The sequence below is a fragment of the Anguilla rostrata genome, chromosome 3 (genome assembly GCF_018555375.3).
Source record: "Anguilla rostrata isolate EN2019 chromosome 3, ASM1855537v3, whole genome shotgun sequence".
In the NCBI taxonomy this organism is placed as follows: Eukaryota; Metazoa; Chordata; class Actinopteri; order Anguilliformes; family Anguillidae; genus Anguilla; species Anguilla rostrata.
In genome coordinates, this window is record NC_057935.1 from 38917718 (window position 1) to 38932246 (window position 14529).

Below are 14529 nucleotides of genomic sequence, written 5' to 3' on the forward strand. Positions count from 1 at the left end.
GGGCATTTGTTTGATGTTGGTCATGCATATAAATGTTTTGTATATTTTACTATTTGGCTTCTAAGTATTAACATCAATGTATGTATTTGAAATTGACCACTTTGCAGGAACCTGTCAGTTAAGTATAATCGTTTGTGTCTTTGGTTCCACGCACTACCAATGTCCAGATGGTCAGTTCTGTGGCAGAGCAACAGTCACATAGACACACGTGGAAAGCCTGGATCTGACTTCTCTTGTACATGTGTTGCCACACACGATTAGCACTGGTACTGATAATCACATTTATGGTCTTTATTGAAGTCAGAAGCAGCATAGTGAGTATGCATGAAAAATACATTCACTGAAGTTGGTTTATGAATAATTATTCAGTTAAAAACGTATAAAACCCCTTTTAATGGCAAAGCAAAAGTGAAATATGTAGGTTTACATCTGCAACTCATTAAACTTGCATCTTCTTTATAAACAGACATTTATTGGAAAACATGAATTATGCCAATAAACATGCCAATGAAATTTACACACTACTCACTACATTACTCCGACCACAATTTCTGGCTGTATAAAACATCCATAATATACAAAGAAACAATGGATAACACGGACACATCGATATGTAATATAGTGGTTTTTATTACATATAGTTTTTAATTACAAATACCATAGGGACACACCATAGGCGTGTTCCAAACAAATGTTTTTTCTTTGTTTCATTTTTTAAAAAATGATGATATCATAATTGAGGGCCATTTATGGTGGATACATCTTATATTGTGAATGAGATTACTGGACTAAGGAACCAAAACCAAAAGTGCAATGTCCCTGGGAGCTGGCCAGAGTGCGTCTAGCTTCCTTGCTTTGCATGAAAGTTTTTCTCCTGTTTATGAGTGTTCCAGGAAAAATGGGTGCTCAATAAGTGTGTACTCAAAGCATAAGTGTCAATTTCGGTGTAAACAAGGGGCAAATGTCTGCTCTAATATGTAGGGGGCATTAAATTATCCCCATTAATAATTTCCTTACAGGGATAGTCCAACTTTTTGATTTTGGCTATTTAACACGTAGTTAGACAATATTTATGGGCTGCATGCTAACTGTGCTGCCTCTATGAATGGCTGCAGGTGGAAGCAATGTTAGCTTTGCTAAATTAGTGACGGAAATTAGTGATAAACTTTCCAGAATCATAAAAAGCTGAGTTATTTACACTTACATCTTGCATGTTCATAACGAGTAAAAGCCAAAACCATCTGCCACAGGGAGTCATCTGCCACAGGGAGTTTTTCCTTGCCACTGTTGCCTTAGGCTTGCTCCTAACTGCTGTAAAATATGCTATACAAATAAAATTTGATTGATTGATTGATTGAGTAAAAGTAAAAACAGTATTTTCAGTGCTTATACTATGCAAACCAATCCAGACATTTCATAAATTCATTACATTTATCTCTGTCTAACTGATGGGTGCCCCTGTTGTAACCAGCTTGTAGTAGGCGCCCTTCTTGGCCATGAGTTCTTCGTGCATCCCTTGTTCGATGATGGCTCCCTGCGACATGACAGCTATGATGTCTGCCGTCTGGATGGTGGACAGTCTGTGGGCTATGACAATGCATGTGCGGCCCTGCCTGGCCTCATCAAGGGCGGCTTGCACTGTCTGTGGAGGGAGAGCATGACATCACTGCTCTCTCAGAGACACATATACACACAAATGAGTGTAAACCTTTGGCATTTACCAAGTGAACAATTTCTAATGTGTATTATGCTAAATGGGAAGTTTCACTGTTTGCACCTTAGCTGCGTTAATAAACAACCGTTCTCAGGTGAATCACAGTACCTTCTCGCTCTCTGTGTCCAGCGCCGAGGTGGCTTCGTCCAGCAGCAGAATTTTGGGGTTCCTGACGATGGCGCGAGCGATGGCTATCCTCTGCTTCTGCCCCCGCGACAGCTGCGAACCCTGAGCTCCGACCTGAGTCTCATATTTCTGCAAAAAATACAGAATTGATGTGAGTGAGGGAGAGATTTGTGTGGCAAAAGGGAGTTGACTTATTGAGAGTAAAAGCATGCTAAAATTGTTATAATGTACTTTGGATTTCTTCATGGGATGAAAGGTTCAAAGCTGCAAATGGATTCTGAAAATTGCTGGCAGTGAGAAAGGGTTTCTAACATTATACTGACATTTGGTAAACTCATCACGAAATCATGCAGGTAAGCTTTCTTTGCTGCCTCGATGGTTTCCTCCATGCTGACGGTTCGTGTGTTGTCTCCGTACTGGATATTCTCAGCGATACTGCAGTCAAAGAGCACCGGCTCTTGGGAGACAATGCCAATCTGTGACCTCAGGAAAGGCACATTGACACGTAAAGAGCTATGGCCATCTATGAGCTAGGAGGAGAAAGAAGCAGCTGTCAGAACCACAACGAGCACATTCATTATTACATTACAATCACTGGGCTGCAGTTTTTAATCCAGCCCAACGTACAGTGGCAGAGAATATCAGATTTTCTCAAAAAATATAAAAATGTAGTATCACCAAAAAGGAACAGAGGCCCATTTATAATAAATAAGTCTACTGCTAACCTAACAAACAACAATCAATTTGTATTGTAACAAAAGAGATTACCACCAAACATCTTCATCACACACACAAACAAACACACACATATTTATATTATGACAGCAGACAATCCACCCTCTTTTTGTACTTTTGCATTATTCAGACAGATAGAGAGAGAGCGGAGAGGGTAAGAAATAAAGATCGATGAGCGGGGATAACAGCTGTGAAAGTCCCATGGTCTGGGGATCAAACTTATATTGTATACACTGTGAATACTATCACTGTGGTGATTTGTATATGGACCACCCCACAGGAGCAACCCGCAGGACTCCCAGCCAGAATTCTAGTCATTCCACAGCCTGGCATGCTGTTCGAGAGCCTTCTTGCCAGTTGAATTTACACCTCTATAACAGAGTACTTTAATCAAGTACTACCTAACGATAAGAACCGAGAGATATAAGGACAGGGACTGACCACAGTGCCATGGTCAGGGTCATAGAACCTCTCCAGCAGCTGGACACTGGTGCTTTTTCCACAGCCACTGCTGCCCACAAAGGCCAGAGTTTGGCCAGGCTTCACCGACACCGTCAGACCGTTCAGCACCTGGATGTCCGGGCGGGTCGGGTACGTGAACTTGCAGTCAATGAACTCGACCTTTCCCTTGAATGTATCCTGTTGCATAAAGGACAGCTGTGTAAGTTAATGCTGAGCTGTATTAGCAAGTGTATTGACATTTATGGTACTGTGACATTTTTCAATAGACCATATTAATGGCATGACTGATTGAATGATTGACAGTATATTGCCACTGGTTAGATTTTAAAGTGGCTTTCTCTTTTGGCTGGGTAGTCTGTAAAACCAAGAATGATTATTCTGCTTTTGTTGATAAATATTTGGTCATTGATTTGCTTTGTGACATGTTAGGAGAACATTTCTGTCATGGCGAACTCTGAAAATAACTGTCAAAATTTGGTCTTTACCCCCTGATTTTTATTCATTCTATTGCTGCTATTTGCCTGACCTTATAAGACATAATGAGCTCTATTTTCCAGAATAAATAGTACGGCACATGGGTGTGCTGGGCATGGCTACTGAATTTTGGTATTTTCGAAACCCAAGGCGTGACTGATAATATATTCAGCCAAATCCAGCCCATATTCCACCTGCGCTCTGTGCTTTGAGCTGTGCACTACTGAAAAATCGGAAATTGGGCTGAATATATTATCAGTGGGTGTGCTGTAGCTGGACTCAATCACAGCCAATCGAATGACCTCCTTTCAATTCCTTTATAAGCCATGTGCATACTGTGCTGGCTTACTATCAATTTCCATGGTCTACCACTGAAATGGAAGACAAAGATATGCTCATCAGAAGAAGCTTCTCTCAAGAGGAAACTGATGTTCTTGTGTAGAGTAGAGCTGCCACTTTTTCCAAAAATTTAATTTCAAACAAATCTCGTAAATGACAGAAATTTGTCATTTGACATTTTCTACAGTCAAAATTTCAGCAAACTGTTGCCCAAATGTGGAATTTCTGACTGGGTTTCCAATGAAATCTGTATCTTTATGTTATAAAGTTTATTTGGATACTTTATGCTGTAAGAAATAATGACTACAGAAACAAAATAAAACCAGGAAAGATCACAACAATAACATGACTTGGTTCGAACTGTTGCTCAAATGAAAGAAAAAATTATAATGCTTGAGTCTGTCACTAATTCACAATGGCATGGCATACTTAAACGAAACAGCTGACCAATCTCCCTTTGGAGGTTAGATGGCAGTTGCCGCTTGCATAAGTTGCAGGTGACTTTCTCCTTGGTTATTATATCGTCTCCAGTGGCATAGAATATTTCCAAATGGCACTCCTGAAGTGCAGGAGAGTTACAGCTTTCCTTGGCTCCTCCATTTGTAATGTACAGCCCACAGGCAACGCGGATGGCATGACCCACATATGGACTTGGAACTTGAACTGGCTCTGACACCGAAATTACAGAGCGCTGCTTGATCATTACTGACACACCCCCAACAGCACACTTCGATGCACAGCCAGTGACCAAATGAACAAATGGTACTTTGCCAGTGTGACAGCTCACCACAAACCATGCGCCATCCAGAAAAAGAGCCCAATACACCATTATGGTAATCTGAGTATAGAGAAATCCTTGCTTTTCATCGGTGTATGTAATAATAAATGTTATACACAGTATTAACAATTTTCTTAAAGATTGCAGCCCTATCCACAGTGCCCCCCTCATGGTGGAACATCAACGTCCCAACTATTTTTCTAGCAGTGCTGTTGAACTACAGGTCTTGCGGGCTGCAGTCAGGGTCTGTAGTATTTGATCCAACCATGGACTTCACCAGCTTATTTCACAAATTATTTTACCACCATGATTCAGGAAGCAGTGGTGGCTGCTGAGATGAAAACTGACGGGTGGGAAGCATCGCCATTAATTGATTATTGATCTCGATTTCTATTTAATAAAAGCTAGCATACCTACTAAGATCTGAGATCTTTTTTGCTAGCCAGTTACAAGCAATGTTGTGCTTGCTTCGTATTTAGCTAACTGTCTACACCACTTGCTAACTCCTTGTTAGCTAGTTCTAACTGGGGAAGTAGTTAATTATTATGTGCAAGGGGAGCAACTATGTACAACCATGTACTATGTTTGTATCTTTACTGAATCTCCTCCTTCCTAGATAGCTAACAGACAACAGTAGCTAAGTTCTTGTGGGCTCAGTTAAACCACCTAATAGCCATGTCTAACCTAGTCAGCTTGATTAGTTATTTTAAGATAATCTTTCCATTAATGAAAGCCTGCAACTCAGGAAAATCATCCAAACTGTAAGGTCTTGTGAGGCGATTGATCTTACCCATGTCTCTCCCTCAGTCTGGTTCATGCTGATTTTAGGGACTCTGTCCAGAAGTTTAAAGAGCTGTGTTGCCGCTATCTTGGCCTTGGCATAATCTGGGGTGAAGGAGGAGGCTCGTCCCAGGGCTGTGCCACTGATTACAATGGCAGAGATCACTCTACACACACACAAACGCACACACACACATACACACGCATACATGCATGCACACAAACACACACACAGTTAAGTACTTTATACAGTTTTGCGAATGCAATCATTTTCAAGTATGTAGCCCCCATTTTCCTGTATTTCATAGGTGGACAACTCAGTCAGCAAACCTTTATCTGTAAGACACTGAGCAGAGCATTTAGAAAGCATTGAGGGTAGCTTGGTACTGTAACTGCATTCCACCACCCGCACAGTTGTAAATCTGGTGAAAACAATTGTTATGTGACTCCATTATACTATGTTCTCCCGCTATGATATGAATGTAGTGTGTCACAGTCAAAGTTCAGGGCACAACTAACTTACTGTGTCTTTTGTTTGTTCTGGTGATGCACAAAATGATGTCAGTTTGTGAAGACACTCTTTCTCTTGTTGTTTTGTCACTGCAATGGCTAGCTAGCAAACAATGGCTTTAATGTTGTACCAGACCCACCTGAACACAAACATGTAATGTAATCCCTCATTGGTCACAAGATAGCCGCCGTATCGAAAGGAGCCTGCATATGCCATAAAGATTACACACTGTGCAAATGCAAAGCAGATGGCATATACGTTGGCCTTCTTCTTAGCCGCTCGATATGGAGCCTCCAGTTGCTGCTCGTATAGATCCACAAATGTTTTCTCCTTGGCTAACCCAGCAATCGTCCTAATGTTGGCCAGAGCTTCACTGGAAACCTGCAGAAGAGCAGGAACTCAGAGCCTTATAATATGATACTTCTGTATTTGTATTAGATCATATTAGTACAGGATGGAATGTAGAGGGATTTGATACAGAGATACAGGGCAGACTGTAAAGCAGAGAGTGACAGAGATACAGGGCAGACTGTAAAGCAGAGAGTGACAGAGATACAGGGCAGACTGTAAAGCAGAGAGGGATTTGATACAGGGCAGATTGTAAAGACAGTCATCATGTATAGCAATGCAGGGAAGAATGCAGACTTTGGCTTACCTGACCTGCTGCCTCCATGGCCTTCTTATCTTCATTTGCAAAACCTGTCAGCATTTTGGCCTGGAACACCCCTGACAATCCAATTAGCGGCAGAAAGCAACTGACCACTAGGGTTAGCTTCCAGCTAAAGTAGAACGCTATGATAAAAGATGCTCCAATACTGGTCAAGGAGTTGACAATCATTCCGATCTGTGACCCTGTCGCCTGCAGAAATAACAAGACACATAACTGGTCAGCGAGATCTCTTGAAAACATGTTTTTGAACATTATCTTTGACCTATTTTTAACAATAACAACATGAAAGAGATTTTTCAACAGTGGAAAGTGTCATTTGTTTATGTTTAATGTTTGCACCAGCAATAATAATAAAAAGCTTGAAAGGCTACTTCTGGTGGGTTATGCTACTGCATTGACCATTAAGTCTGATATTCTGATGTTTATGTCCTTTGTATAATTGGAAAGATTCCACAGAATGTTTTTCCTGACCAGGAAGTGTACCATATCACTCTTTCACTGTAACTCACCCCTTGGACCATGGATGCATCCGTGGCCAGCCTGGTAGTGAGAGCTCCAGGGCTGTTCATGGGGTCGTCAAACCACCCAACCTCCTGCCTCAGCATGGCCTGGAATCCGAGTTTCCTCAGTTTCCTTGTCAACAGCTCCCCTGACATCCCAAAAGCATAGCCCTGCAACAACAACAATGTGGTCACAGGCAGACCACTAAACAAATATTACGCACTGCCAGTGTCCATGGAAACCATACCTGTAGAAACTGAGAGAAGAAGCTCACGATGGCAATGAGGACAAACAGCACACATATTCCATCAATCTGATTCCTTTGCTCATTAAGATCCTGGATGGAAAATGTCTGCAAATGATCAAGGATAAGAAAAGTTGAAAAGTTAACAAGCTGAGATCTCAGCAAGTTTCCACATAATAGAAAGATGCAACTGTGCCTCACCCCAAGGATCTGACTGAATAATATGGCGTAGATGGGATTGACCGCTCCGTTTATTCCAGCGCCTATAGAACCCAGCAGCATGTAGGGCCATTCGGACCTGTTGTACCTCAGAATCCGTGCCACTGGTGCCGACTCGATGTGTTCTTCCCCTTCATCTTCCACTATCTGTCGTCACAAGTTTATTGAGATAGAACGGAGACAGAGAGGTATGATAAAACAAGATACAGCAAGGTGATGGACAGTGGTGGACAGTGTAGTTGGTACCTTCTGTTTTGCTCTCTCGGTATCCATATTTTGACTGAAGCTATGAGAATCAATTTGGACGCTTCCAGATATAGCATCGGGAGGGTAACTCTGGGACAGCTGGGAGTGGGATCTCAGACGCAGAGACCTTTGAAAAAGATACATCAGTGGTGTAACTGTAACTTTATCACAAATCCAAACAAAAAAACTACCACTCAATTAAATCTTCATGAATAACCTAAAATAATTCTGCCACATTATTTATTAATATTTTACAATAATTTTTATCCATACACTTTGTCTACTAAGAAGCATGTGTAACACCAAAGTAAGGATAATCCCTGTGTTTTGGAACCTTACCTGCGTTCTGGTCCATAATTCACATTTCTGAAACTGCCCATTCTCTCAATGCCTGGTTCTTCAACAGTTTCGCTCTCAGGAGCTAACAGTGAACATCAAATGTATAAGTGTTTGTAATAAAGCGCAACAGGCACATTTAACACTACTACAATGTGTTATTAATATCTAGATCAGACCCACTCTGCTTTGTCCTGTCTTTGGATGCGTCATGACCTTGGTTCTGCAGTGTGACTAAGGTGAAGTACACGCCCTTCCTGACCAGTAGCTCACTGTGAGAGCCTCTCTCAACTGCCCTGCCATGCTCAAAGCCAATGATGACATCTGCATTGTGGATGGTGGATAGGCGGTGGGTGATGGAGATGGTTGTTCGACCCAAGCGAGCCTGGAAATGTTGAGAGCATAAAGAGTTAGTCTGGACGAGCGCATGTACTTTCCGGGGCAAAAGGGAGGAGTCGCCTGCCGCTGGGAGCCAGCGGCGGCTTCCCTATTGGTTAATCGAACTGTCTGTCTCAGTGTGCCGGTTCTCCCCCCTCCAACACACCGTCTGTTCCGTGTGTGTTGCAATCTAAGTCCCGACTGAAACACACCAGAGAAACGGACAAAGCTATCGAGCAAACCCAAATTATCAGCTAAAAACAGAATTATGGACAAATTTGAAGAAGATTTTAAATCTGTTATATCACAGACTTGCCAAATACATGGCATGACTTCGTTGAAGGACCTTCAGCATGTGTGTTTGGATACACTGTTATGGAACAGAGATGTATTCGCTTGCTTCCCTACAGGATTTGGAAAAAGTTACCTTTTTCAAGCGTGGTCTACGGTATGCTATCAAATAAATACCCAGAACAATGGCCAGAAGATGCAATGGTTTCGATTGTTTGCCCGTTACAATCAATACAATCATTTTCCCCAAATAGTGGCGAACTGATGCGAGTCTGTGGAAAAGTTTGCCTCCGGTAATGTTTTCCGGTGCACGTTTCAGACCACGCCTCGCCAAAATTGTCACCACATTTGGCACCACCCCTCTGCACTCTGATTGGTTGGGAAAATACAACTATTCCAGGAAGGTTGCCTCTTTTGTTTATGCCTAGAACGCCAAGGCATCGACCAGGCTCTGTTGAACAAAGAGACTGGCTCACGAGGCTAATAAAGAGTAAATCTCTTGATGAAGTTGTCAGCAAATGATATTCACCACATTAGTCTGTGGAAACAGCTAGTAAAAATGTACATTTAGATGGAATGCTTTCTTTCATGAATCAATTGTGAATTTGTTATTCATAATTAATTCATAATTTGTTATGAATGAGTTAATTCTGTATATATATAAGAAGAAAACAGCCACCTTATCTAGCGCCGCCTGTACCACAGCCTCACTCTCGTTGTCCAGGGCAGAAGTGGCCATGTCCAGCAGCAATATTCTGGGGTTCCTGACCAGGGCTCGAGCGATGGCTATCCTCTGCTTCTGCCCTCCGCTCATCTGACCCCCTCCTTCTCCCACAAGGGTCTCAAATTTCTGTTTAACCGAAGATGAGACCGTTTGGCAACAGATACTTTTACATATTCTCTCAGAGGCTGTGAATCTGCTGTCAGAGTGTCTCTTCTACCTGGGGCAAGTCCATGATGAAGTTGTAGGCATTGGCCTCCTTGGTTGCCTTCACAATGTCCTCCATGGACACGCCTGGCCTGCCAAAGCAGATGTTCTCTGCAATGGTGGTGGCGAACAGCACAGGCTCCTGCTCCACGATTCCAATCAGAGAGCGGAGCCACTGGATGTTCAGTCCCCGGATATCATGGCCATCTAGGGTCACCTGTCAAACAGCAGTGTTTTATAGGTTAAAGCATCTGTCTAATGTAGAAAAGGTCCAAGAAGCTTATTATGTTCCAACATTGTCAGCAAATGGACAAGCTCAACAAAGCTAGTTTAGTACCATGCCTTCCTCTGGGTTGTAGAATCTCTGGATGAGCTGGATGACAGTGCTCTTTCCGGATCCGCTTGGTCCAACAAAAGCTGTGGTTTCTCCTGCTTTGACCAGCAGGTTCAAATCATCTAATGTCTAAAATGACAGAGCAGGTGGATCATATGTTCACACTCTTTTGCATGGGTCTGGAAAACTTCTGATTTGGGTACAGTCCTTATTAACATGTGAACAAGCCGATAACCGAATACCTTGATTTCTGGTCGTGACGGATAGTTAAATGTGACACTGTGAAATTCGATGTCACCTTTGACCTTCTCTAATTTGTGCCCATCTTCAGAGAAACAGTTAATTTCTGGTTCCTGGAGGACAATGAATGCATTATTAATATGAAATATTACTGATCATTGGGGTATTTGGTGAGATAAATGGAAGGCAATCTGCCCCACCCTGTCAATAGTGTCGAAGATGCTCTTTGCAGCAGCTCGGCCTGAGGCAAAAGCCTCTAGACAGGGCGAGGCCTGGCCCAGGTTCATGGCAGCCATGAGAACACCGAAGAAAACCTGGGGACAAACACACATGCGCATGCCCCATTAGACACGCACAAACACGCACACACAAACATACATTCCCCCTGTGCATACTCCACAAATACCCCAGACCATCATCAGATACAAACATTGCATCAGGTCAATGGCTTGACAACTTCAAATCTATCCCATAATTCCTTAAAACCAGAGGTAATTTGAATGGTGAAATTAAACTGAATTTGCAAACATTATAATGCTAATAACAGTATCTTATAATGCTTGAACATGTAAATATCTGAGTTATCACTGGGGCACTAGAGTTATTGCAGGATAAGTGTGTGGGGGGAGTGGGGTACCTGAATTAGGCCCCCAGGAGAGAGCTCCTTGGTGTCGATGACCAGCTTTGAGCCATACCAAAAAGCCAAGGCATAGCACAGGAAAATGATGCACCAGAGGTAACCTTGGAACAGACCAATGATGGTTCCTTTTTTAACACCCCAGTTCTGAGCCACAACCAAGTTGTTGTCATACCTGCAGAAAGAGCAACAAAGTCCATAACACAAAACATAAACTGTATCTCTTCTATATAAGACGCATTCAAAAAGAATATATCATTTTCATGTGGAAATGATAAAGGACCTGCGACTCATTCATAAACCAGCTATGACACCATTCTGCCCATAACATAAGTTACTTTATGAAATCTTACCATATGCTTATGTATTAACCACATATCAATCAAATGTAGGATTAATGTAGAATAAAAATGTTATTACTCTTTTTTTATTACTCTTTTTTCATTACGCTTATAAAAAGAAGGGCCTGCCCCTGTTTTCTTCAGTTTGGGTTTGTTCATACTGTTGTGTGTAAGTGCCAGACTCTTTCTGCAGAAATCCTAGAATATTTCTTACATGGATATACCTTGCTGTGTCTGGTTATCACAAGGGAAGAATTTTCTCTGGTGAACAAAACAAAATATTGGGAAGTACTTTTACTTTCTGAACCTGGATTTTCCACCCCTGGTCACAACAAGCTCATTTAATTGTATTCAGGGCCGCTCATGATGGACGACCCTGATTTAAGTGGGTGTGAATCTCAAGTGAGAATATGTGGTGAGAATATGAGGCTCCATGTGGTCAAGTCCCAATTCCTGAATAGCTCATTGCATAGCTAACTGCATAAATACAGCTTAAGCTGCACAAGCCAGGATTGGCTCATGTGGTAGTAAATGTTTCTGCTTTGGTATTGGTGGCCTCACCTTTCGACCTCTTTCTGCTCGCCTCCAAAAGCAACCACGGTTCTGATGGAGGACAGCACCTCGTCCGCCACCGCCCCCGCCTTGGCGTAGGCTAACAGCTCCCGACCGGTCAGCTTGGCCACCGCCTGGGAGCGCAGCGGGACAAATACAGCATTAATTCAAATAATAAACATTGAGATAATATATTCTATGGTAAATTCAGATTCTTCTTTCTGAAACCCTTATTTAAGACCTGCGATTTTGTCTGACTTGAAAATATACATGGAAAAAAGAAAGATAATTTAAAGGTAATTCTTTGCATGCATACATATGCAGTTGCATACATCACTACAGAAATTTAAAGGGAAATGCATAGATAATGCATTATAGATGTATATATGAGATGTAACCTTTATTTAACCAGGGTAGCCACATCGATTGACATTTCTTTTGCAAATGAGCCCTGGCGCTTACATTGCCTTCCTAAAGTCGACCAGTGCTATTCAGAAGATATATGGATAATGAGATGAGCAGGGAACATGACCATTAAACAGAAAATGACACAAGAGTAATTTCTTGGGCACAATAAAACACATAGTTTAATGTATTTCATGGCAGATGCAATAGTTAAACAACAGTTAGCTGGATATGCAGATGAAAATAGTGGTGTTTCTGCACTCCTATAGTATTTATTACCATGGCCATTAATCCAGCTGCAAGGCCTATCAAAGGGCTTGCTGCAATGACCACCAGGGTCAGCTTCCAGCCTCCAAGGAACCCCACCAGGAAGCCGAAGATGAAGGTGGAGATCCGTTCGATGAAGATGGACACCTGGTCTGCAATAGCGTTGTTAATCTTGTTGATGTCACTGAAATGGAAGAACACATAACATTATTCAGTTTACTCTGAATTGGATATGAGTTATAATGGAGCATGCTACACTACAGTTAATGGAAAATCCCTGAATAACATGCAAGACACCTAAGGAATTCTATGGCATATTTTCTGCTTATGTGCTATAAAAACTCTTACTGTATCTTCTTATGAATGTGGCATTAAAGTGCAAAGTTTTGATTCATACATGTTTAGTACATTTAATAAAGGAAATTGCATCTTCAATCTAATATCTTCCACTGAGGTTTAAGAAGCCAGGTAGTTAAGTCGCTTGATAATAAAGTAATAGTTGTGATTCGCGCCTTTCTTCCTTGACTTGATTATGTAAAAATTAATGAATAAATTCAGTTTTGCACTTACTCTGATATTCTTGTGTTCAATTCTCCCACAGAATTGCAGTCAAACCAGCCGATCTCCATGCACATTACTTTCCGGAAGAAAGTCTTCCTGATGGTCTGGATCTGACGGGCTGCAGCTGTCACCCAAAGGGCAATCTAAAACCAGAGTGAAGAGAGAAACTATGAAAGAGGTGACATTACCACAGAGTGAAGAGAGAAACTGTGAAAGAGGGACATTACCACAGCATGTCCTATAACCCACAATGCACAAGATCAGCAACTGTTTTGCAGTGCTTTAGTCTGTAACATTCTCAAACAGGTCTTGTAAGTACCAGATCTGTGGCTCTTTGCTATCACACTTTCTGAGTAAGGCTTGATTTCACTTACTTGAAAATAACTAACGAGCATCACAGCAATTCCGATTCCAACAAAGTAATAAGCAAATGTGGTCATCTCGGCCTCCATGTCTACTCTGCAAAACAGAGAACTCATTTAACATGGGTTTTTATGTAAAAAAAAATTGTCAGCAGTCTTGAGTTGATTCAGTGCAATATCAAGCCTGACTTTCAATATTCCATGAATCTTTTCTTTTACTACTGAAGGAATGATGTTTTGTTGATCATTCCACAATCTATATATGCAGGAAAAAAAAACCTTTCAGAGAATTTTGGGGCAGCCTAGATTGTGTGAATGACAGTATGCCATTTTCGGAAAGAAAGTTTTCGGAAAAGATGGAAATGCAGGGATGGCCGCATTTTTGCTCTTTTACACAAATTGGTATTGAGAAAGTTGTAATGTGGGGTATGTGTGCATGAATGTGTCCATGATGTCTTCCAGCTCATAAATTTAAATAAATAAATAAAAATAGTCTGTTCATTCAATTGACTTTCTAATCTTGAATCAGAGTGTTATACATTTGCATCACTTCTGCATTGAATTTGAGCATCTTTGTTGCTCACTTGTGTGGCCATCTTCAGCAGTGGTGTCTAATCAAATATTCTCTCTGGTCAAATGGACCTTGCGCAAGAACCAATCAGAATATTCTGCATTTATGTCAGGTATTCTACATTTCATCTCTGGTCTTATTCTGCTGTCTTTGATTCTGGGATTTTGGATTACATTGGGACAAACCTGCTGTGTTTTCCTTAATTTCTTGTGTGACTGGCCATGTCTGTGACCTTTGTTTTCAGGTAGTTCAACCTTGTCTTTAGATTAGACGTGAATATTTGTTGTAACTTAATACATTTTAAAAAATTTTAATTTTCATCTGGTTGAGACTTGTACATCACTCACCCGCAGTACACGGTGGAGTTGTCTGCCAGTTCCACTATGGAACCGTTGATCCAGGTGACGGTGTTGTTGGTGCATGTTTTATTAGGGTCTGCCAGCTCCTGGAGCTCCAGATCATAGGACACGAAAGTGTTGGTCATGGTGCCGTACACAAGGAGCATTAACGGGGAAGCTGCACCATGG

General features: G+C 41.6%; 2 protein-coding genes across 2 annotated transcripts; both read right to left on the reverse strand.

Annotated features, from left to right (window-relative positions):
- Positions 1 to 1312: 1312 nt before the first annotated feature.
- LOC135250786 (bile salt export pump-like) lies at positions 1313 to 10617 on the reverse strand. The gene is made up of 18 exons (XM_064327465.1): positions 10507 to 10617; positions 10309 to 10419; positions 10070 to 10195; positions 9746 to 9949; positions 9484 to 9654; positions 8319 to 8520; positions 8139 to 8220; positions 7800 to 7926; positions 7536 to 7700; positions 7338 to 7442; positions 7099 to 7260; positions 6575 to 6778; positions 6059 to 6300; positions 5419 to 5575; positions 3017 to 3214; positions 2164 to 2370; positions 1823 to 1969; positions 1313 to 1642 (listed from the first exon to the last, which is right to left on the reverse strand). The coding sequence occupies exons 1-18, from the start codon at positions 10600 to 10602 to the stop codon at positions 1442 to 1444; spliced, it is 2907 nt and encodes a 968-aa protein (XP_064183535.1). The 5' UTR covers positions 10603 to 10617; the 3' UTR covers positions 1313 to 1441.
- Positions 10618 to 10907: 290 nt separating this feature from the next.
- Positions 10908 to 13322, reverse strand: LOC135251932 (bile salt export pump). Its single transcript, XM_064329815.1, has 4 exons — positions 13079 to 13322; positions 12521 to 12692; positions 11846 to 11970; positions 10908 to 11118 (listed from the first exon to the last, which is right to left on the reverse strand). The coding sequence occupies exons 1-4, from the start codon at positions 13141 to 13143 to the stop codon at positions 10908 to 10910; spliced, it is 573 nt and encodes a 190-aa protein (XP_064185885.1). The 5' UTR covers positions 13144 to 13322.
- Positions 13323 to 14529: the final 1207 nt, after the last annotated feature.

What these genes read in the sequence shown, in the direction of transcription:
- LOC135250786 (XM_064327465.1), bottom strand. Translation starts at nt 10,602, where the DNA reads ATGGCTGCCATGAACCTGGGCCAGGCCTCGCCCTGTCTAGAGGCTTTT. An exon ending in TCATCATGGACTTGCCCCAG is followed by an intron (nt 9,655 to 9,745) that starts GTAGAAGAGACA and finishes TCGGTTAAACAG; the next exon opens with AAATTTGAGACCCTTGTGGG. An exon ending in CAAAGACAGGACAAAGCAGA is followed by an intron (nt 8,221 to 8,318) that starts GTGGGTCTGATC and finishes GTTCACTGTTAG; the next exon opens with CTCCTGAGAGCGAAACTGTT.
- LOC135251932 (XM_064329815.1), bottom strand. Translation starts at nt 13,143, where the DNA reads ATGTGCATGGAGATCGGCTGGTTTGACTGCAATTCTGTGGGAGAATTG. An exon ending in TTGAACACAAGAATATCAGA is followed by an intron (nt 12,693 to 13,078) that starts GTAAGTGCAAAA and finishes CTTCCATTTCAG; the next exon opens with TGACATCAACAAGATTAACA. An exon ending in GAGCAGAAAGAGGTCGAAAG is followed by an intron (nt 11,119 to 11,845) that starts GTGAGGCCACCA and finishes CTCTTTCTGCAG; the next exon opens with GTATGACAACAACTTGGTTG.